Source organism: Jaculus jaculus, chromosome 12 (genome assembly GCF_020740685.1).
Source record: "Jaculus jaculus isolate mJacJac1 chromosome 12, mJacJac1.mat.Y.cur, whole genome shotgun sequence".
NCBI lineage: Eukaryota > Metazoa > Chordata > Mammalia > Rodentia > Dipodidae > Jaculus > Jaculus jaculus.
Window position 1 is genome coordinate 24487001 of NC_059113.1, and position 24662 is coordinate 24511662.

The following is a 24662-nucleotide window of genomic DNA, read 5'->3' on the forward strand; positions in this document are numbered from 1 at the left end:
TTCCAGGTCAGCCTGGACTAGAGTGAGACCCTACCTTGAAAAGCACAAAGCAAAACAAAAAAGAACATCATCTCTGGGTAGCCTTTTAGGTGAGAAATATCTTCTTTAATAAATGAATTGGGGGGGGGTGCTGGGTAGGCAGCTCAATATCTAAGGGTCTTGCTTGACCTGCAAGCATGAAGACCTGAGTGTTATCCCTAATCCCCATGTAAAAATGCAAGGGAGAGCCAGAGGTGGTGGCACACACCTTTAATATCAGCACTCAGGAGGCAGAGGTAGGAGGGTCACTGTGAGTTCAAGGCCACCCTGAGACTACATAGTGAATTCCAGGTCAGCCTGGGCTAGAGTGAGACCCTACCTTGAAAAACAAAACAAAACAAAACAAAAAAATGCTAGGGAGGTAGAGACCAGAGGATTCCTGGGGCTCTCTGGCCAGCCAATCTAATCTAATTGGTGAGCTCCAGGCCAATGAGAGACCTTGTATCAAAAAAGAGGGACAGGGGCTAGAGAGATGGCTTAGTGGTTAAAGTGCTTGCCTGCAAAGACTAAGGACCCATGTTAAACTCTCCAGATCCCATGTAAGTCAGACACACAAGGCGATGCAAGCTCACAAGGTCGCACATGTGTACTAGATGGCACATGCATCTGGAGTTTGATTGCAATGGATGGAGACGCTGGTGTGCCAATTCCCTCTCTCATAAAAAAAACAAACAAACATTCTAATTAAAAAAGAAAAAAGAGCCAGGCGTGGTGGCGCATGCCTTTAATCCCAGCACTCGGGAGGCAAAGGTAGGAGGATCACCATGAGTTCGAGGCCACCCTGAGACACCATAGTGAGTTCCAGGTCAGCCTGGGCTAGAGTGAGACCCTACCTCAAAAAACAAAACAAAAAAAAAAAGATGGACACCGTTCCTGAGGATGACACCGAAGCTTGTCCTCTGGGCTCCACATGCATGCTCATATACGTACAGCCGCACACACGTGAACATACATAAACTTCTTTAAAAGATGAATTTGAAGCCGGATGTTGTGGAGCACACCTTTAATCCCAGCACTCAGGAGGCAGAGGTAGGAGGGTCACTGTGAGTTCAAGGCCACCCTGAGACTCCATAGTGAATTCCAGGTCAGCCTGAGCTAGAGTGAGACCCTACCTTGAAAAAAATGAAAGAAAAAAAAGTGGAAGAAAAATTGAAGAGTGGAATCCTGGTGCTATAACACAACGGCCTCTGAGCTGTTTCAAACTCACCTAAAACCGCTTCTCTTTTCTATTCAGGCTTTTTCTATTTATCTTTTGAGATATTTTCATCTTTTTTTTTTAATGAATGGAATTGTATGTAAAATATCATATATATGATTATATACATTATGGTCATATATAATCTTGAGAGTCCTGAGAACCTTTTCTGAGAATGAATGACGCATTCAGTCTCTTCCGCAGCCAGGACAGCTGAACATCAAGCTTGTGATAATGGGCATGCTTGTGGGAATGCTTACTGCCCAGCTGTAAGAGCAGGGAGGGGAGGGCAACAGGGGCACACAGTTGGCAGCTCCTGCTGCATTCTGGATACCAGGCTGCCTATTACATGCCCTCTCTATGGCTTCTATTTGGAATTGAAAGGCCACAGCAAATCACCAAGAATTGTCCCAGAGTCTGGTGGCATTATTCTTCTAGGTTCGGTGTGAGCCTAATTACATTGAACTGCATCTGTTTGGAGTGTCACCAACAGATGAAAGCCATTTGTCAGTATCAGCCCCCACTGAGTTGGCGTGCTCATGGGAACAGTCTTCCCCAACCCCTCCCCCCTCCGCCTGCCCCCCCCCACCTCTCTCCTTGCCACCTTTGGCAGGATATGAAAGGATACCTCTTTATCTTTGGATTGGTGATCCCAGGGCAGTTTTCAGATTATTTTATGAGAGGAACTAAAACACCAATGATACACTAAATTCCCAAACTTGAAATTTCTCTTTTTTTATTTTTCCAAATAGGGTCTCACATTATCCCAGGCTGACCTGGAATTCACTATGTACTCTCTGGGTGGCCTAAAATTCATGGCAATTCTCCTACCTCTGCCTCCTGAGGGCTGAGATTAAAGGCATGCTGGGCCACACATGGTTCAAAATTTCTTTTAATCCACACATCTTAACAAAACTACAGTGATACAAAGTATGTGTATAAAGCAAATGACAGGCTGGAGAAATGGTTTAGCAGTTAAGGCAATTGCCTGTGAAGGCTAAAGACCCAGGTTCAATTCTCCAGGTCCCACATAAGCCAAAAGCACATGGGCTGTGGCTAGAGGTCCTGGCATGCCCATTCTCTGTCTTTCTCTCCCTTTCTCTGTCTCAAATAAAAATAAAATTTTTAAAAAGCAAGTAAAATGCCCTGAAATTAGTTAACATCTTCTAGGACTGCATTTTATGTATTCATACAGCTCTGTTCTTTTCCACATCAAAGAGCAAAGCCATCCTCTTTATTGGTGTTTCTGGCTTTCTTCATCAGTGTTGTAATTATATTAGAGTTGTTTAAAACTGCATTTATCCTTCTTGAGTCCATCTTTATTAATTCTTTATTAAATGTAGGATAGAACCCAAAACTTGGGGTTCACAAATTCTGGAAGACCCTTCCAGAACCCAAAAATCCTGAATCAACAGGATGATTGCTGTGAGTTCAAGGCCAGCCTAAGACTACATAGTGAATTCCAGGCCAGCCTGGGCTAGAGTAAGACTCTACCTCAAAAAAAATAAAAATAAAAATAAAAAACACTGCATTTATGTGAAATGCCCATGATGTAGAAAATTATTATATTTAATCTTTTCTCAGCATCTCCTTGTAATGGGGTTTGTAATATAATATGCAAAAGCTGTGGAGGTAAGTGCCGGGGTACAAATGATTGTGTGCTGCACTGTTCAGCACCTAGTTCTCATTCTTCTGATAAGGGGTAAGCCAAGTCTCAGACACAAGTCTCTGCTCTTCCATCTGTGAAAGCAGATGGTGGAGGGGAGCATCTTCAGCCCATCCAAATGTTTTTGGAGGAAATAAAGAAAACCTGTGATGGTGAAACATCACTAAGGACTAATGTAAGGACTATCAGTAAGCTTATTTGGTAAAATATATCTACTTTCACTTCTAATAAGCATGGAGCTGACAATGGGGGAAAATATCTTTGGTCAAGAGAGATAATGAAAGGAGAAATCACAGCAATTTGGTGGCAAGATATTTGCTTGTCAAGAAAGCCAAAGCACAAAATGGCATTCTCTGAGCTAGTAACTCCTCCTCTTGCTACCCCTGACCCTGACCAGCGACCTTCATTACAGCTTCAGCATCAGAGCAAGGTTGTGCTTCGAAGTTCTTGCCACCAGAGGTCAATATTTACTAAGTAGAGAATGTGTCGTCCACAACCCCCCTCAGAAAAGTTGTGTTTGTTACCTAAAATTTAAATGTGTCTTTAACTGGGCTTCTGCGTGAGAATGAAAATACTTAGTAGCAGAGGCCAGTGAGTTAAAAAGGAGACATAAAGGGTAGAGAAAGGAAGAGGGGAGGATACTTAATAGGTTGATATTGTATATATGTAATTTGTTGCAGTCCGGTTCGCATTGCTGGTAGAAATCACCCAACCAAGAGCAGCTTCTGGGAAAAAGAGGTTTATTTGGCTTACAGGCTCGAGGGGAAGCTCCATGATGGCAGGGGAAAACGATGGCATGAGCAGAGGGTGGACATCACCCCCTGGCCAACAGAAGATGGACCACAGCAACAGAAGGGTGTGCCAAAGACTGGCATGGGGAAACTGGCTATAAAGCCCTTAAGCCCGCCCCCAACAATACACTCCCTCCAGGAGGCATTAATTCCCAAATATCCATCAGCTGGGAACCTAGCATTCAGAACACCTAGTGTTATGGGGGACACCTGAATCAAACCACCACATAATTACAATGATTGTAATGGGGAGGTAATATGATGGAGAATGGAATTTCAAATGGGAAAGTGTGGGGGTGGGGAGGGAGGGAATTACCATGGGATATATTTTATAATCATGGAAAATGTTAATAAAAATTAAAAAAAAAGAAAAAAAATGTATATTAAAAAAAATAAATAAATGTGTATTTATAGTTTTTAAAAAGAAGCCCACAAATAAGGACAAGAAAAGAAGCCTTGAGAAACAGTGTGATGAAAGGAGAGCCTTGAGCTGGGTAATGGTGGCCTTGCAATCCCAGAATTTTGAGAGGCAAAGGCAGGAGAATGAGGGTTCAAGGCTAGACTGGGTTATGTAAGACCTTTACTCAAAAAAAAAAAAAAAAAAAAGTATTAATTTTTTAGCAGACCTAAAGAAGTATACTAGGCCAGATGCTGAAGATAAAGTGATCTAAGATACACCTCTTTAAAGTAACAATAATTCTAGCCTCATCAAAAGTTTAGTAGTGTTTCTTCTTTTTCTATTACATGGAATAGTTTCAGAAGCATTGGTGCTAGTTCTTCATTGAAGGTCTGGTAAAATTCACCAGTAAATCCACTGGGACCTTGACTTTTCATATTTCTTGTAACACCATGTTGTGATTTACACATCTAGGGTCATTTCGTTTCTTGGAATTTTTTGTTAATGGTTATTTTGTTTTTCCAGGTGGTCTTGAACTCAATGATCCTCCTACCTCTGCCTCCTAAATGCTGGGATTAAAGGTGTAGGTCCAGAAGTTACATCCTCAGTTCAGAAGCATTTTGTTTAGCTGGGAGATTTTTTTTTTATTATTTATTTATTTACTTATTTAAGAGAGAAAGAAAGAGAGGCAGGTATTTAGTCAGGTGTGGTGGCATGCACCACAGTAGGGAGGCAGGGATAGGAGGATCGCTGTGAGTTCAAGGCCACCCTGAGACTACATAGTGAATTCCAGGTCAGCCTGAGCTACAATGAGACCCTGCCTTGAAAAACCAAACAAAAAAAAAGAAAGAAAGAGAAAAGAAAGGAAAGGAAAAGAAAGAAAGAGAGGCAGCTAAAGAAAAAGAGAATGGGCAAACGAACTCCAGACTTATGTACCACCTTGTGCATCTGGCTTAAGTAGATACTGGGGAATTCAACCTGGGTCCTTAGGCTTTAGGAGAGCTTTTTTGTTTGTTTGGTTTTTGATTTTTCAAGGTAGGATATCGCTCTAGCCCAGGCTTACCTTGAACTCACTATGTAGTCTCAGGGTGGCTTCAAACTCACAGCAAACCTACTTCTGACTCACAAGTGCTGGGATTAAAGGCATGCACCACCATGCCCAGATTTAAATTTATTTATTTATTCATTTATTTGGGGGAGAGAATGAGCATGCCAGGGCCTCCAGCCATTGTAAACACACTCCAGATGCATGTGCCACCTTGTGCATCTGGCTAACATGGGTGCTAGGAAATTGAACATGGGTCCTTTATCTTTGCAGGCAAGTTCCTTAACCACTAAACCATTCCTCCAGCCCCAACCTGAGATATTTTTATATTTATTTATTTTATTTTATTTTATGAGAGAGAACTGGCCCGCCAGGGCCTCCAGCCACACTCCAGATATGTGTGCCACCTAATGTGCATGTGAAACCTTGTGCTTGTGTCACTTTGTGTGTCTGGCTTAGGTGGGATCTGGAAAGTCACTAGGCTTTGCAGGCAAATTCCTTAACTGCCAAACCATCTTGCTAGCCCCAAGAGTTTCTTTTTGTGAGGTAGGGTCTCATTCTAGTCCAGGCTGACCTGGAAATTCACTATGTAGTCTCAGTGTGGCCTCAAACTCACCGTGACCCTCCTACCTCTGCCTCCCGAGGGCTGGGATTACAGCAGTGTGCCACCATGCCCGGCTGATATTTTTTTTAATTGCTACTTCAATCTCACTGCTTGTTCTACATCTGCTTAAATTATTTATCTTTGTTCAACTTTGGTAGGCCATATGTATCCCATATGCAGATTCTTACTAATTTTTAGATTTGTGTTCAAGCTGGAGTGTGTGTTAACAGGCCAAGAAGTGGGAAAGGGGTCATGTGGCGAGGAGACATTCAGGGGAAGAAGATAACACACCTGATATGAGAGTAGAGTGGGGAAACACCAGGGATATAAACATTCAGGCAGTGATGGGGATGGGGGGACTACAGGAGAAGAGGGAGTTGAAGGTGAGCTAATCAAAGCAAAGGATATATGGAAAAGCCATATGGAGCAAGAGATATGGATTAGCAGTTAAGGCACTTGCCTGGAAGCCCAAGGACCCAAGTTTGACTCCCCAGAACCCCCGTAAGCCAGATGCACAAGGTGATGCATGCACACAGGTGGCACATGTGCACAAGGTGGCACATGCATCTGGGGTTCATTTGCAGTGGCTAAAGCCCTGGCACAGCAATTCTCTCTCTCTCTCTCTCACATAAAAAATAAATAAATAAAAAGCCATATGGAAACCACTTTGCAAGCTAATTTAAAAAGAATGTGTGGGGGGGGTGGAGAGATGGCTTAGCAGATAAGGCATTTGCCTACAAAGCCAAAGGATCCCGGTTCCATTCTCCAGGACCCACATTAGCCAGATGCACAAGGGAGCTCATGCATCTGGAGTTCATTTGCAGTGGCTGGAGGCCCTGGTGCGCCCATTCTTTCTGTCTCTCTTAAATAAATAAATAAATAATTAAAAAAAAATAAGAAGGAATGTGGGAAGCCAGGCGTTGTGGCGCACGCCTTTAACCCCAGCACTTGAGAGGCAGAGGTAGGCGGATCACCATGAGTTCCAGGCCTCCCTGAGACTACATAGTGAATTCCAGGTCAACCTGGGCTAGAGTGAGAGCCTCCATTAAAAAAAAAAAAAAAAAAGAATGTGGTTAGGAGTTGTGGTGGGGCATATCTTTAATCTCGGAAGTCGGGAGGCCACGATTGGAGTATTCCCGAGAGTTGGAGGCCATCCTGAGACTACATAGTGAATTTCAGATTAGCCTGGCCTAGAACCAGACCCTACCTCAAAACAAAACAAAACAAGAATGTGAACGGCAGTACCCTGTATGGTTGGATAATGCTGTTACCAGAAGCCCTGAGTTATTAAATGAAGTTCCTATTGCCAGGGGAGGGATACCGCTGTAGAGTTATTGGTTGGGGAAGTCCCTGAGGTCTTGGTTGCCAGCAAAACTAGACAATAAGACCCTAGTCCTGAAGACACCATACACTTCAGGGGCAGGACCCTGAGAAGTCAAGTGGAACTGAGCCGGAAAGTCTCTGCTGGTTAGCTTACCTCTTAGCTCAGGACCTGGAATCACAGACTAGATTTTCTCCACAAGCCATTTGGAAACTGGCTCAAAATGGTCAAACACTAGGAGTGCAAAGGACACCAGGGTTGGGCTAGGGAGCGTCCGTGGTTCAAGAAGACGGTTTCCGCATTTAATTAGGAATGTTTGCCCTGCGCAAAACGGGGTGTAAAGCTTGTACACAGTCGACGCTCTCAAGTCGCCTCATTTGATTAGTCTTTTTCACTTTTTGCCACGCAGTGAGCTACATTCTTCAAGGAAATACAGTAAATCATAGTGGAAACCCAAGCCACTGGCCCAGTACAGGTTGCGGCCATCTCTGTCGTCCCGCCGGTCTTCCTTTTCCTTAAAGCGGGCGGCCTAAGCGTGAGCAGTTCTCAAGCCAGTGATGGGCCCCACTAAAGGCCTTTACCATTTGAAGAGTATAGCGTCCAGCAGCAACTCCCCCCAACTCTCGCGAGAAGGCCGGGAGGTGGCAGCCATGGCGGCGGCGGGAGCTGGTCCTGGCCTTGGTGCGGGTGCGGGAGCCGGCCCGGGAGCGCCGGCAAATGCTACCACGGCAGAAGACGGAGAAACAAAGCCGGTTGCAGCGACAGCCGCCGCTCCGGCTGGAGAAGGGCCGTGTGCCTCCGCAGTCGCGGAACCCAGCTCTGGGGAGACTGAAAGCGGGTAAGTCGTCCGCGGGCCTCGGAGAACGCGGAGACCCGCCCCTCGTGGGGTCCCGCGGACCTCGGAGAACGCGGAGACCCGCTCCCCGACGAACTCCCCGGGGGGGCCCGTGGGGTCTCTACGGTCAGCGGCTCGCCCCGCCCCCTGCAACCGCTAGCCCGCCCGCCGCTTGGCCTGTTGCCAGCCCCTCCCCTCTACCTGCGTGTCTCTCCTCCGGTAAGAGCAGCACTTGTTCCCTTTCCCGCCCTTGCACCGGGTGGAAGGCTGTGGTCACCTCCTGCCGCTTTATTTACTGAGATATACTGGAGGAAGTCCGGTCCTTTTGAAAGCCTTGGGAGAGTTGCACCCCTGTGATTTCTGCATGATCAGTTCCAAGCTGTGGCACACGTCTGCTGTGAGGGCCTAGTTTGTGTTTGTCTTGACCACATTCCTGCCTGTATCCAGATGGTTCGCTTGGACATCCAGTCCAGAACCAGCTCAGCTGAGAAAGTTGTAGGAGTGAAGTTCAGCGGTATTAGGATCAGCATCTTTGGGAATAGGCATATTAAGGTTTGTTTCTCTGGAAGTTTCTTACTGGAGTGCTTTCATTTATAGGGATGCGAACTTGGTTGATGTAAGCGGTGGCCTGGAGACAGAATCCTCTAGTGGAAAAGATGCACTGGTGAGTATTGCTTTTTGATGAGTCTTCGCAAGGCAAGTGAAGGTTTGTCCAAATTTTTTTTCACTGATCGAAAATATGCTCAACACGTTTGATTCTCTAATTGGTTTATGTTCACAGGAAGGTGCTGGGGATACTTCAGAAGTAATGGATACACAGGCTGGCTCTGTAGATGAAGAGAATGGCCGGCAGTTGGGAGAGGTAGAACTGCAATGTGGAATATGTACAAAATGGTTCACAGCTGACACATTTGGCATAGATACCTCGTGAGTACATTTTATAGCCTTATTCGAAGATATTATAAAATTTCAACATGTTCAACAGCTGAGTAGTTTGTGGGCAAAAAAATAATTGTTTTTCCAGCTTTCTTACTCCCTATGCAGTGAGCAGCATGTTGACCAAGAATTGTGATTCTTTTAGCATGTTTTCTGTATACTGAGCACATGGCCTTAATAGGAACAATGGAAGGTATTGTTCTTGCTTTTGAACTTACAGCCAAATCTATATAACCAAATATTATATAGTCATACAGCCACATTTGAAATAATATTACTTAAGTCTGCTGTTGTGTGTTTTGAATTTTTCAGAAATAATTTGATGTATATGGTGAACAAAACCTGTTGTCAGAAATCTGAGGGCCTGGAGTGTTGGTTGCTTAGTGGAGTGCTTACCTAGCATGTGCAAGGCCTTGGGTGTAGCACCAGGAAGAATTTAATTATTTTTAAGTTGTGATGAGGGGCTGGAAAATAGCCTGTGAGCAACCAGTACCACATAACTGGCTCCTGTAAGTGTCCTGTGTACTTTCCTCAGCCATTACTAGAGAATTAAAATTACATGATTCATAGGATGACACATGTGTCTGGAGTTAGTTTGCAGTGGCTAGAAGCCCTGGTATGCCCATTTTCTCTCTATGTATCAAATAAAATAAAATTACATGATTCAGCCAGGAATGGTGGCGCACGCCTTTAATCCCAGCACTCGGGAAGCAGAGGTAGGAGGATCACTGTGAGTTTGAGGCCACCCTGAGACTACATAGTAAATTCCAGGTCAGCCTGGACTAGTGTGAGACCCCACCTCGAAAACCAAAACAAAAAACCCAAACAAACAAAAATACATGATTCAGAGCAGGAGGGTTCTTTTTTTTTAATATCTTAATTTTTTAAAATTTTTATTAATATTTTCCATGATTATAAAAAAAAAACCCCATGGTAATTCCCTCCCTTCCCCCCCCCACACTTTCCCCTTTGAAATTCCATTCTCCATTATATTACCTCCCCATCTCAATCATTGTACTTACATATATACAATATCAACCTATTAAGTACCCTCCTCCCTTCCTTTCTCTTCCCTTTATATCTCCTTTTTAACTTACTGGCCTCTGCTACTAAGTATTTTCCTTCTCACGCAGAAGCCCAATCATCTGTAGCTAGGATCCACATATGAGAGAGAACATGTGGCGCTTGGCTTCCTGGGCCTGGGTTACCTCACTTAGTACAATCCTTTCCAGGTCCTTCCATTTTTCTGCAAATTTCATAACTTCATTTTTCCTTACCGCTGAGTAGAACTCCATTGAGGAGGGTTCTTTTTTTGCAGTGGATTTTGTGAACAGTTAGCAGGTGGACTTTTTTTGACTCTCAGTGGAATAACTGCTAGCTCTCCAGCATTCTTTGTTTTGAGACAAGGCCTTACTATGTAGCCCTGGCTAGCCTGGAACTTTGTATATAAGCCAGATTGGGTTTGAGCATGCAGTGATTCTTCTGCCTCTGTCTCCTGAGTGTTGGGATTACCATGAGGCTTCTGTAATATTCTTAATAGTCCATATTATGCTCTTAAAGAGTATATCAGATTAAGGAACTATGTGAACTTCCTTCCTTTATAATTTATTGTATGCTTGACAGCCAAAACATTCAATGAGTTTTAGAAATACAGATAAACTGATCTTATAGAAAACATTTGTGTGTCCTTTCCAAGGACATTGTTGATATCATAGAGAGTGTGTCTTAGACTACCTTATCTTTTGCAGCTGGCCTAGTGTACATGCTCAAAAAAATATAATAAGCTCACCTATACAAGATGCCAGTGAGAACTTTCCACTTTGATGTACTAGCATGCCAATTTTATTTTTTAAAATATTTTATTTTTCTTTATTTGTTTGAACGAGAGAGAGAATGGGTGTGCCAGGGCCTCCAGCTGCTGCAAACAAACTCCAGATTATGTGTTCCCCCTTGTGCATCTGGCTTATGTGAGTCCTAGGGAATTGAACCTGGGTCCTTTGGCTTTGCAGGCAAGTGCCTTAACCACTACGCCATTTCTCCAGCCCCCAATTTTAATTGTGATATTTGTTTGCAAGGAGTACATAGAGGAAGAAAGTGGGCATACCAGGGCCTCCAGCTACTGCAGGCAGGCTCCAGATACATGCACCACTTTGTGCATTCAGATTTACATGGGTACTGGGGAATCAAACCCATGTTGTTATGCTTTGCAGGCATGTGCCTTAACCTCTGAGCCATGAGTTCAAGGCTACCCTGAGACTACATAGTGAATTCCAGGTCAGCCTGGATTAGAGTGAGACCCTACCTTGAAAAACCAAAAAAAAAGGTCATTAATAGCAAAAGAAACATTGTATTTTTTCAAATATTTATTTTTTTTCCTTTCTTCCTTTTTTTTGTTTTGTTTTTGTTTTTCGAGGTAGAGCCTCACTCTCTAGTCCAGGCTGACCTGTAATTCGCTATGTAGTCTCAGGGTGGCCTCAAACTCACAGTGATCCTCCTACCTCTGCCTCCCAAGTGCTGGGATTAAAGGCATACACCACCATGCCTGGTTTATTAATGACCTTCTTAAAATTTTATTTGAGAGAGAGAGGGAAAGAGGCAGGAGGCAAATAGAGAAAGAGTGGGAGCTCCAGGGCCTCTAGCCACTGCAAATGAACTCCAGACACATGTGTCACCTTGTGCATCTGGCTTACTTGGGTACCGGAGAATTGAACCTGAGTCCTTTGACTTTGCAAGTAAGCACCTTAACTGCTAAGCCATCTCTCCAGCCCTTAATGACCTTTTTAAAAAAAAAAAAAAAAATTTTTAAAATTTATTTGCAAGTAGAAAGAGATGGGAGAAGAAAGACAAGCAGAGAGAATGGACATACCAAGGCCTCTAGCCACTCCAAACGAACTCCAAAAGCACCTGATTTATGTGGGTACTAGGGAATCAAACTCTGGTTATTAGGCTTTGCTGAAAAGTGCTTTAACCCCTGAACCATCTCTTTAGCCCACCTTAATGACCTTTTTACACTAGAACATGATATAAGAATATGATAAGAATGTGGATCCTAGCTACAGATGATTAGGCTTCTGCATGAGAAGGAAAAAACTCAGTAGCAGAGTCCAGTAAGTTAAAAAGGAGATATAAAGGGAAGAGAAAGGAAAGGAAGAGGGTACTTAATACATTGATATTGTATATATGTAAGTAGAATGATGGAGATGGGGAGGGAATATGATGGAGAATGGAATTTCAAAGGGGAAAGTGAGGGGCGGGGAGGGAGGGTATTACCATGGGTTATTTTTTATAATCATGGAAAATGTTGATAAAAATTGAGAAAAATAAAATAAGAAATGGTAAAAATAAAAATAAAAAGATATGATAAGAATATGATAACATTTTATCTTTCACCAAGGTAGATAAAGCCATTTTATGTTTCATCAAAAAGTGTGTGTTAAAGTCATGCCGGTGTGTGCCTTTAATCCCAGCACTCAAAAGGCAGAGGTAAAGAGATCGCTGTGAGTTTAGAGATCCATCTGGGATTACAGAGTGAGTTCCAGGTCAACCTGGGCGGAAAAAAAAAATGTATGTGAAAGTGTATGTCAGCAGACATAGTGGCCCATGCTTATATTCACAGCACTCAAATGACTGAGGATTGTCGTGAATTTGAAGCTAGCCTGGGCTGTATAGCATAGCCGTGTCTCAAAAAAAAAAAATGTGTGTTAGTGGAGGTGGTGTGCCCACCTGTGTGTTTTCTTAAGTACTCTGAAGACTGTGACAGAAGAATCTTGAGTTCAAGGTTAGCCAGGGCCATAAAATTAGTTGCAGGCCAAGTTGGACTATGTAACAAGATTCTGTCTCAAAAAAAATGTTTTAATATTTAAATCACTTTTATTTATTTATTGGACAGCGACAGAGAAAGAGGCAGAGAGAGATAGATAAATGGGTGCACCAGGGCTTCCAGCTACTGCAAACGAACTCCAGACGCGCGCACCCCCTTGTGCATCTGGCTAACTGGGTCCTGGGGAATTGAGCCTCAAACCAGGGTCCTTAGGCTTCACAGGCAAGCGCTTAACCGCTAAGCCATCTCTCCAGACCTCAAAAAAATTTTTTTTTGCTTTTTATTTATTTATTTGACAGAGAAAGAGGGAGGGAGAGAGAGAATGGGTGCACCAGGGCCTCCAGCCACTGCAAACGAACTCCAGATGTGTGCACCCCCTTGTGTATCTGGCTAACGTGGGTCTTGGGGGAATTGAACCTAGGTCCTTTGGCTTTGCAAGCAAACTCTTTAAATGCTAAGCCATCCTTCCAGCCTTCAAAAAAATATTTTTAAGGGCTGAAGAGATAGCTTAGCTGTTACGGTACATGCCTTTGCAGCCTGAGGACTCAGGTTCAATTCCCCAATACCCCCCTAAGCCAAGATACACAAGGTGACAAATGTGTCTGGAGTTCATCTGTAGTTGCTGCATGCCCTGGCATACCTATTCATTCCCTCTCTCTCTTTCAAATAAATGAATAATAAAATAATTTTAAAAAATAAAAGAGCTATGGGCTGGATAGATGGCTTGGTGGTTAAGGTACTTGCCTGAAAAGCCAAAGGACCTGGGTTTGACTTCCCAGTACCCAAGTAATGCCAAATGCACAAAGTGATGGATGTGTGTGGAGTCTATTTGCAGTGACTAGAGGCCCTGGCATGCCCATTCTCTTATCAGTTTCTCTCTCTTGTGGGGGGGGGGGGTGTCTCCTTGCAAATAAATTTAAAAAATTTTTTAAAGAAGAAGATATACTTCCCAGGGCTGGAGAGATGGTTTAGCAGTTAAGGCACTTATCTGCAAAGCCAAAGGACCCAGGTTCATTTCCCCAGGACCATGTAAGCCAGGTGCACAAGGAGGCGCACTCATCTGGAGTTCTTTTGTATTGGCTGGAGGCCCTGGCATGCCCATTCCCCCCCCACACCTGCTTATTTCTTTCTCTCAAATAAATTAAAATTTAAAATAACATATTTTCTTTAAAAGGAGCAGTGGAGTTTGCTCAGCAGATAGGAGTTCTTTTACTGTGCAAGTATGAGGAAGTGAGTGTTCCCCAGTACTCACTTAAAAAGTTGGCACACCTGTAACCTCAACACTGACAAGAGCAGAGCCTGAAGGATTGCTGGGAATTCCTGGTCTATCAAACCAAAAAACAGGAGCATCTGTCTCTGGGAAATAAAGTGGAAAAAAAAATAGTGGACACCCAACATTTTCCTCTGGTTTCTGTGTGTGGGATGTTCATGTCTGCACACACAAACATACACCACATACATACCACACATATAAAAAAAAAAAAATTCCTGGGCTGGAGAGATGGCTTAGTGGTTAAGCGCTTGCCTGTGAAGCCTAAGGACCCCAGTTTGAGGCTCCATTCTCCAGGACCCACGTTAGCCAGATGCACAGGGGGCGCACAGTCTGGAGTTCGTTTGCAGAGGCTGGAGGCCCTGGTGCACCCATTCTCTCTGTCTATCTGCCTCTTTCCCTCTGTCTGTCACTCTCAAATAAATAAATTAAAATAAACAACAACAAAAAAAATTCCTGATTCTTGGGTTGAAGAAATGGCTTAGCAGTTAAGGTGCTTGTCTACAAAGCCAAAGGACCCAGATTTGACTCCCCAGAACCCACATAAGCACAAGGTAGCACATGTATCTGGAGTTCATTTGCAGTGACTGGAGTACCTAGTGCGCCCATTCTCTCCCCGTCTTACTCTTTCTGTCTTCCTCAAAATTAATTAAATTTAAAAAAATTCTTATTCATTCTTCATAAAACTTTGAGCGTGAATACATGTAATAAATATTTTTTTGAAAAAGATGTGTTCTTTATTCACTGATTTGTATCACTTGTGTGATTCACAGATCCTGTCTACCTTTCATGACCAATTACAGTTTCCATTGCAATGTGTGCCATCATAGCGGGAACACCTATTTCCTCCGAAAGCAAGCAAGTAAGAGCAATTAAGTGTTTCAAAATGATTGTGTCTTGGGGAGGAAAAGGCTTAACACACTCATTCCATAGCCTCAGAGCTGGTAGGAATCAGGTTGGGGTCTAGTTCCAAGTAGTTGTTGCTATTTCAGGCCAAATCATGACTCTACTTTAGCTGCTCTAGTGGTTACTTTACGGACTGTCTTATTGAATACTCCCTTATGGTAGAAATGGAGTATGATAGATAACTTTTCGCCTTCTTGTTTTTGAAGACTTAAAAGAGATGTGCCTTAGCGCTTTGGCAAACCTCACATGGCAGTCCCGAACACAGGATGAACATCCAAAAACCATGTTCTCCAAAGATAAGGTAGAGTTGGAGTTGTTATGATTGCAATTGTGAGTAAAAAAGACTTTAGATTCAATAGTTACCTCATTTTGATTTCATGTGATTTACTGATTTCCTAGTATACATCCTTTGGCTTATTTATGAATCCTTATATAAATTTGATATAAATTTGGTTGGTTTTTAGAAGCAAATAGCTTTACTATCTCTTAATTAGGTTCGGTGTGAACCTGTGAACCCTTTTCCAACTAGTTTGACTTTTTGGTTTTTCAATGTGGCATGTTGCTCTGGTCCAGGCTGACCTGGAATTCACTATGTTGTCTCAGGGTGGTCTCAAGTTCATGGCAATCCTCGTACCTCTGCCTCCCGAGTGCTGGGATTAGAGGTGTGTGCCACCATGCCCAGCCTTTTTTTTTTCCAGACAGGCTCTCACTATGAAGTCTGGCCTCAAACTCATGATCTTCCTGTTTTAGTCTGTGTCAAAAAAAAAAAAAAAAAAAAAACCAGACAGAATTTGGTCCTTAATTCTCTGCAAGGTTAAGGGCCACATATACTGGTGGCATAGCTATGTAGCTTTCCTTAGAATGTTCAAGAACATACATCTAATTGCCTCATCCTTGGTCTCCCAGTGCCCACAGGACCAAACTATGGGGACCTGGGCAAGGCAGGAGCTGCAGATGCAGGTGGAGAGCACAGGAGCCATCTTGCCTATACCAACCCAAAATGCACTGCTCACCAGTGATAGGTATCATTGTTTTAGAATGTATTCTTCTCAATGAAAAGTTCAGTGTAGGGGCTGGGAAGATGACTCAGCAGTTAAAGGCATTTCCTTATAAAGCCTGATGGCCTGGGTTCAATTACAAAGCCCAGAAAAAGCATAGGCATTGTTTGTTTGCAGCAGTAAGAGGCCTACTGTGCCCACACAAACACACATGTAAATAAATTTTAAAAATGAAAGAAAATGGGTGGGAGAGATGGCTCAGTGGTAAAGGTGCTTGTCTCTAAAACCTAACAATCCGGGTTTATATATTTTCTTTATTTTTGTTTTTTTGAGGCAGGGTTTCACTGTAGCTCAGGCTGACCTGGAATTTACTATGTAGTCTCAGGGTGGCCTTGAACTCTTGGCGATCCTCCTACCTCTGCCTCCCGAGTGCTAGGATTAAAGGCGTGCACCACCACGCCTGGCCAATCTGGGTTTAATTCCCTGGTATCTATGTAAAGCCGATGCACAATGGTGCATGCATCTGGAGTTGGTTTGTAACAGCTGGAGACCTTGGTGCACACATTCTTTCTCTCCCTCTCCTTCCCCATCTCTCTCTCTGCTTGCAAATAAATAAAAATATGTTTTTAAAAAATACTGTTATAGCCGGGCGTGGTGGCGCACACCTTTAATCCCAGCACTCGGGAGGCAGAGGTAGGAGGATCACCTAGAGTTTAAGGCCACCCTGAGACTACATAGTGAATTCCAGGTCAACCTGAGCCTGACTGAGACCCTACCTCAAAAAGACAAAACAACAACAACAACAAAACTGTTATGTTCCAGGTCAGCAGCTAGTTCAGCTCATGCTTACTGTGTTTATTGTATTATTTCCCCTTGTGCTTGATTTAATCTCTTTTCATCTTGGCCCTAGAAGCAATCTGTATAAATGCATTATAGTCCTTTACTGTACCTCTGGTACTCACATTGTCTCACATTTGACCAGTGTAGCTTTGTCACCCTGACTGAAACTTTTTACATGTCCCAGGCCGTTTTTGAGCTCTTCTTTCTTTCTGGAATGGCAAAGTATTCCAGGCTTCCTTTGTACTTGCCCTGATAGTACTCCTTTTCCTTTCAGTAAAGGTTTCATTTTTGTGGTGCCAACTCTGCCAGTGGTAAACTTTAGGAGATAATCTTAACATGGGGTTGGTGTGATGCCAGAGATCAAAGTCAGACATCGTTTCAGTCATGTAAGCAAGAGCTAGCAAGGACCACACAGTAGTGCAGTTAGATACAGAGGGGCCTGGTATGTGGGATGTTTCTGAAATATTAAAATTCATTTGCTGACTTTGGATGTGAAGATTATGAGAGAAGAAACAAGAATGACTGTTATCAGGTGTGGTGACACATGCCTTTAATCCCAGCACTTGGGAGGCAGAGGTAGGAGGATTACCATGAGTTTGAGGCCACTTTGAGACTAGAGTAAATTCCAGGTCAACTTGAGCTAGAGTGAGACTCTACCTCAAAAAAACAACAACAACAAAAAGAATAACATAAGGTTGTCAGTTTGTATCTGAGTGATCAGTGATTTAAGTTTTAAGAGCAAAGATAGAAATCTGACAAGCAGATTTTTGAGATAAGATGTAGAATTCCGTCAGTTACAAAGACGTCTGAGGTATGTGCAGTCTGTGTAGAACATAATGTCCCAAGTTGGTAGCAACAAGAGCTCAGGAGGTAATAACGTGATAGTCATTTTCCAATTAAAGGAATATAATCTTTACTTCCAAGAGGATTGTAAGGCCTAAGTAACTAAAATTTGTGTATACTTACTTGAAATATCCATAACCTATGCTTTTTCTTTCTTTGAGTGTGTGTGTATGCCAGGGTCTCTTGCCACTGCAAATGAATGACAAACACATGTACCACTTTCTATGCCTAGCTTTACATGAATGCCAGAGAATTGAACCCAGACTGACAGGCTTGGCCTTTAAATGCTAGGCCATCTTCTCAGCCCTTGTTTGCTTTGAGGCAGGGTCTCCTATCCCAGACCAACCTGAAATGACTGAACATTTTTGAGCCTCCTGCCTCTACCTTGCTAGAATTACAAACCTGAGCCACCAAACCCAGTTTATGTGGTACTGGGGATTGAACCCATACTGGGCAAATGTTCTACTGAGCTGCATCCCCAGTCATGTATGTTTTTTTGTTGAAACAGTGTTGTCCTGAGATGATGTGCCTGAGATGCACAGTATAGTCCAGGCTGGCTTCCAGCTCTTACAATCCACTTGCCTCAGCCTCTGAAGTACTGTACTTATGTTACAGACCCGAGCCACTCTGCCAGGCATTTGTAGGCAGTTAAGTATCTATTCAGTGATTAAAAGGCTACAGTTGAATTTTTCTGTTGATTGTGACAAGGTCTTTGTGAGAATTCTACACGTGGTTTGCTTGTGAGCAAAACTTTGAAAACAGTTATTCATATATTTAGCAGTAAATAATTGTATATGAAAATAATTAATTTTTTTTTTTTTTTTTTACAATTAGGATATCATACCTTTTATTGATAAATACTGGGAGTGTATGACAACCAGACAAAGACCTGGGAAAATGACTTGGCCCAATAACATTGTCAAAACAATGGTAAGTAGACTAAAATTGAACACAGTTGGCATTTAGAAAACCAGTATTGTTTATTAACAGTTAAAGTCTATTTAGTTTGATCATGAAATAATGTGAGGGCTAAGAAAGTGCAAACAATTTGATAGTTTTGAGAATATGAGATAAAAGTAGCTATAGATTTTATTTTTCACACAAATTCAGTAAGTTGCATATTGTCTTAAGTGCACATCATTCTTATCCAAAGTAGTTTTATATGCTGAACCCTTGTCCACTGCACTTTTGCAAGCACAATTTTACATTGAAATTGAAGGCCTTTTTTATTGTGTGTGTGTGTGTGAGAGAGAGAGAGAGAGAGTGTGTGTGTGTGTGTGTGTGTATGGGCATGCCAGAGCTGCTTGTCATTACAAATGAACTCCAAACATCATATGCACTACTTTTTGTATAACTGATTTTACGTGGGTACAGAAGAATTGAGCCCCATGTTTCAGCACTGAGCCATCTCTCTAGCCTTTTGTTTTGCTCTGAAAACAGGGTCTCATGTACTCTTGTACCCACTTTGTACTAGCTGTGTAGTCAGGGATGACCTTGAATTTCTCATACTCTTGCTACCTTCCTAATGCTGAGAACATAAACATATGCTATTATGCCCCCCCCTTTTTTGGTTTCTTGTTTTTAAACTTTGTACTGAAACACTCCATACGTATGCATACAGTATCCTGACGATAAGTCCACCACCCTATTATGTTTCCCCTACCACCCGGTATCCCTTCTCCACTCCTTTCCAACTAGTTCCTGTTTTGTTTTGGATGTCATAATTTTTTTTGCCATTATATCATATTATTATCATATTATTAGGTAGCGTCAGTAACTACGAGGTCGTGAATGCATTTGAAAACTTTGTGTGTGGAGATAGTATCGCAAAGCCCTCCTACCCATCTTTGGGCTCTTAAATTCTTTCTGAAACCTCTTCTTGGAGGGTGTGATAGAGATATCTCTCAGTGCTATCACTTCTCAGTACTTTGATGAGTTGTGAGTCTCCCCAGTAGCCATTGCCATCTGAAGAGAAAGCTTCTCTAACAAAAAATGAGAATGGCATTAATACATGGGCACAGACATAAATATTTAGAGGGTAATTTGATGAGCATATATTCCATTAGCCAAACAGTAGTAGATTCTCCCCCCCCTGCACACACTTATGAACCTCTCTAGCCATAAGTGTTTTTTAAAAAAGAAAACATTTTATTTTTTATTTTATTTGTTTGAGAGAGAGAGAGAGAGGCAGATAGAGAATGGGCGCACTAGAGCCTCCAGCCGCTGCAAACGAGCTCCATATGTATGCACCACCTTTTGCATCTGGCTTATGTGGTTCTTGGGGAATTGAACCTGGGTCCTTTGGCTTTGGCTTTGCAGGCAAGTGTCTTAATCATTAAGCCATTTCTCCAGCCCCATAAGGTTTTGTTTTGTTTTGGGGGGGCAGTGTTTTTTTATTTTACTTATTTGAGAGAAAGAGAGAGAATGGGCACACCTTCAGCCACTGCAAATAAACTCCAGATGCATGTGCCATCTTGTGCATCTGGCTTACATGGGTCCTGGGGAACTGAACCTGGGTCCTTTGTCTTTACAGGCAAATACCTTAATCACTAAGCCATCTCTCCAGCACACCATAAGTTTTTGTTTGTGAGAGAGAGAGAAAAAAAAAAAAAGAGGCAATCAGAGAATGAATGGTTGTGCCAGGGCCTCTAGCCACTGGAAACGAACTTCTGACACATGTGCCACCTTGTGGGTACTAGGGAGCCGAACCCAGGTCCTTAGGCTTCCCAGGCTAAACTGCTACACAGTCTCTCCAGCCCCAAGTTTTAACTAGGTTTTCAGTACCAGGCATGAAATCTTTTCTGTGGAGCCATCCTCAAATCCAGTCAGAGAATAGTTGATCCTTCCTTACTCCGCCACCCCACCCCTCCGTAACAGACATGCCAGCTATGTCACTGGCAGGGTACATGGCACTTTCCAGCATGATGGCAGTCAACAGAAGAGGCTTTCCGCCAGCTCCAGCTTGATTTTTCAGTGTCCTGTAGCCACAGCATGTTGTATCTTCAACAATAGGGACTTATCCTTTAGTTCTGGTGGGCTACCAAGAACTTTGGCAATACTCTATAGTTTTGAGGGTACTAGACGGTCACTCTGACTAACAACTCACTGAAAGGTATCCTAACCCCTTGCACTGAAATTTTTCTGTAACAATATATGACTTCTGGGCTCAGCATTATCCACCCCCACAGGGTACTCTTGCCCAAATACTCTGTTTTTGTTTTGTTTTTTTGAGGTAGGGTCTTACTTTAGCCCAGGCTGACCTGGAACTCTGGAATTCACTCATAGTTCTAGGCTGGCTTTGAACTCAGTGATCCTCCTAGCTCCACCTCCTGGGTGCTGGGGTTAAAAGTGTACCACCATGCCAGGCAACTTTTCAATTTTTTTTTCTTTTATTTATTTACTTATGTACTTATTTGAGAAATGGACACGCCAAGGCCTTTAGTCACTGCAAATGGACTCCAGACACATGCACAGTCATGTACATCTGGCTTACCCGGGTTCTGGGGAGTCAAACCTGGGTCCTTTAGCTTCGCAGGCAAGTGCCTTAACTACTAAACCATTTCTCCAACCCAAGTCTTTTTTTTAATTTTTAAAATTTTGTTTTTTATGTAAGAGAGGGAGAGAATTGGCACACTGAGGGCCTCTATCCACTGCAACCGAACTGCAGATGTGAGCACCACCTTATGAGCATGCATCACCTTGAACATCTGGTTTATGTGGGATCTGTACAGTCAAACGGGCTCTTAGGCTTCATAGGCAAGAGCCTTAATTGCTAAGCCATCTCTCCAGCCCCCAACTCTTCTCTCTCTCTCTCTCTCTCTCTCTCTTTTTTTTTTTTTTTTTTTTTTGGTTTTTCGAGGTAGGGTCTCACTCTGGTCTGGTCCAAGCTGACTTGGAATTAACTCTGTCATCTCAGGGTGGCCTTGAGCTCATAAAGGTGTGCACCACCACACCCAGCTTCTTTTCTTTTTTTAACATATTTTTAAGCTAGCAAAGAAATAGATCTTGCTGGGCATGGTGGCACACACCTTTAATCCCAGCACTCAGGAGGCAGAGGTAGGAGGATTGCTGTGAGTTCAAGGCCATCCTAAGACTGCATAGTAAATTCCAGGTCAGCCTGGGCTAGAGTGAGACCCTACCCACCCCCCAGAAAAAAAAGAAAGAAGGAAAATACATCTCCATTTGGCTTAGTCATAACACCTTTAATTTTGTATCATGCCCCATTTTATACAGTGCTGGGGATGGAACCCAGGGTTTTGCACATGCTAGGCAAGCACTCTGCCAACTGAGCTATAATCCCAGCCCAGCACTGGTTCTCTTTAAGTTTCTCTTTTTGCATTTTTTATGATCATGTAGTAATTTTCTATTAAGAGGAACCTTTTTTTTTTTTTTTTGAGATTATACCTAGGAATTGATCTTTGGAGTTGATGATTGATTGTCTATTCTGTACAAAAGTTTCTATTAACACTTAGGTGCTATTTTGCTTTAGAGTAAAGAAAGAGATGTATTCCTGGTGAAGGAACACCCTGATCCAGGAAGCAAAGACCCAGAAGAAGATTATCCCAAATTTGGACTTTTGGATCAGGTACATTAATATCTTCATGTTGTCTTTTTGTCTTTAAGCCATGTGGAGATAGTGAATCAAATTTTGTTTATGCGTGTCTGAGGCTACACACACACACATAACTCAGTAGGTTCAACACTTACCTAGCATACATGAAGTCCTGGTTCAATCCTTGCACCACACAAACCAAGTATAATGCCATACTTAGGAAGTGAAAGGCAGAAGGGTCAGAAAAGTTCAAGGTCTTCCTCAGTTACATAACAAGTTTGAGTTTAGCCTGAGGACAGAAAAGACCTTGTCTCAAAAAAAAAAATTATTTTTTTTGTTTTTTGTTTTATATATCTTAATTGCCACAGACATACTGCTGTTACATGCCTTCAACATAATTGACTCCAAATGAATGGTTATTGTTACCTGGAAAGAAAATTCACCTTGAACCAGGAACAAATTTTTTTTATACTCTGTAACTGAGGTTGGCCTCAAACTCATGACAGCCCTCCTGCCTCAGCCTTCCAAGTGCTACAATTACAGGTATGAGTCACCATGCTTGACTAAAAATCAGTTTTTGGGAGGGGGGTCGTTGAAGCAAGGTCTTGCTCTAGCTCAGGTTGACCTGAAAAACTAGCGCAAGCTGTCCTTAAACCTCTCACCTCAGCCTCCAGAGTGCTGAGATTAAACTGTGAGCTGCTATGCCTGATTTAGGATCACTTTTAATTCTGGCTATTCCAAAATGTTAGGACTTTGCATAAATATTTTCAATCCTTTTCACTTCAGTGTCCTTAGTTTTTTCTAATCTTAATATCTCAAAATTCACTCTTAAAAAACATTGTTATGAAGAAAATTTTGTTGCTGCTAGAAAAATTGTGTTGCTAAACCATGCAGAAAAAAGAAAATGTCCACTCTTTGTTCTGTGGCAGAGATCAGTTCCTTCAGATTTGCCTTAAAGTGCTTAATTTGCTGTCATTTTTGAGCTGAGATCTCTCAGTATATAGCTCAGGCTGACCTTGACAGGCTGATCCCAAGTGATCTTACCTCAGCCTCTCCCCAAGAACTGAGATGAGAGGGAAGCTAATTTTCTCCCTGTACAAAGTGAAGGCTTAGGCATTTAGATGCTTTATAGACTGTGTGAGGTCTTGTTTTCTGTCCCCAGCACTAGGATGAGGGGAGTAAGACTTTTAGCTCTTGTAAAATGGGAAAACAAGATTACACTGGGCTATCATTTCCATAGGGAGTGGAATGAGGGAGTTAAACACTCTTACCTAATGTACATGTCCATCTCTCTCTCTTTTTAAAATAATATATAGCTACTGCATGTCTTTTGGTTAGTTTCTGGACTGAGGAATGCTCTTTCACTGTCATGCAAAAGCCACAGCAGCAGTACTTCCACAATCTCCAGCTTTTGTACCAGTTTGGTTAATGGACGTTCTGAGCCACTCTGAGCCTTACCCTCGGCCTGCTGCCTGCATCCTCCTTGATGGACCTCAAAGTGTCCAGGCTGGGGACTCTGGAGCTTTCTCCTGAGGATGATCAGGCTCATTGCCCGTGCTCTTAGAATTTATGTGGCCTCTTTTTACTTAAATATTTTTCTCTCCAGGATCTTAGTAACATTGGTCCTGCTTATGACATCCAGAAACAAAGCAGTGCTGTGTCTGCCAGTGGGAGTCTCAATGGTAGGTGCTTAAGTGTCTTGTTGCTGAAATGTTTGTAGGTTATAAAGTCTTCATGTGTAATGGGGTTATTTATGAAGATACAGAGCTGGAGAGATGGTTTAGCAGTTAAGTTGCTTGTCTGTGAAGCCTAAGGACTCAGGTTTGACTCCCCAGAACCCATGTAAGCCAGATGCACATGATGGCGCATGCAGCTGGAGTTTGCTTGCAGTAGCTTGAGTTGTTGATGTGCCCATTCTCCCTTCCCCCTCAATAAGTAAGCAAAAATAATTTTCTGTAATTAAAAAGAGAAAGGTGATCCAAACCTGAATATTAGCTGGGTGTGGTGACACAGGCCTTTAATCTCAGCACTTAGGAGTCAGAGGTAGGAGGATCACTGTGAGTTCAAGGCTAGCTGGGATTACAAAGTGAGTTCCAGATCCGCCTGGGCTAGAGTGAGACCCTACCTTAAAAAGGAAAAAAGCTGTATATTTACTTAGATGCAAGTTCAAAACTCAGTTTTTAGAAACTAGCCCAGATTTGGGAAATGTTCATAGGGCTTTTGTCCTTTTATAGGACAATTTGTTGATATTATTATTATCATTGTTATTAACACATTAATTATACCCATACATGCATCCATGTGTCTATCCACCCAAATTCAGGTTGATCCTGAATGAGACAGATGTAGTGTAAAACACTACAATTTTGAGCTCACACTTCCTGTGTTCCTTTAGACTTCCCTTTAGTATAGTTGTAATGAACATGGGAAAATTCGCTTGCTCTCTACTCTTTTTTCCATAGCCTAGTTATTGTCTGTTCTTATAATTTTCCTTTCCTTAAAATTTCATCATATTCATAAGCCAGAATTTCTATATGGCTCTCCCACTGTGGCATCTTTTTTCTGTTTGGTAACTCATCTGGTAGTGGATGCTCTTCATTACTG

At 42.5% G+C, this 24662-nt stretch overlaps 1 protein-coding gene across 1 annotated transcript in view; it reads left to right on the forward strand.

The window, feature by feature from the left end:
* Positions 1 to 7697: 7697 nt before the first annotated feature.
* Positions 7698 to 24662, forward strand: part of Ash2l (ASH2 like, histone lysine methyltransferase complex subunit) — a 33331-nt gene continuing 16366 nt past the window's right edge. The window contains exons 1-8 of the mRNA XM_004671507.3: positions 7698 to 7896; positions 8491 to 8557; positions 8675 to 8820; positions 14693 to 14781; positions 15032 to 15126; positions 18341 to 18436; positions 21996 to 22091; positions 23665 to 23740. Of these exons, the coding sequence (XP_004671564.1) occupies positions 7709 to 7896; positions 8491 to 8557; positions 8675 to 8820; positions 14693 to 14781; positions 15032 to 15126; positions 18341 to 18436; positions 21996 to 22091; positions 23665 to 23740 (853 nt within the window). The 5' untranslated portion in view covers positions 7698 to 7708. The remainder of the gene's footprint in view (positions 7897 to 8490; positions 8558 to 8674; positions 8821 to 14692; positions 14782 to 15031; positions 15127 to 18340; positions 18437 to 21995; positions 22092 to 23664; positions 23741 to 24662) is intronic.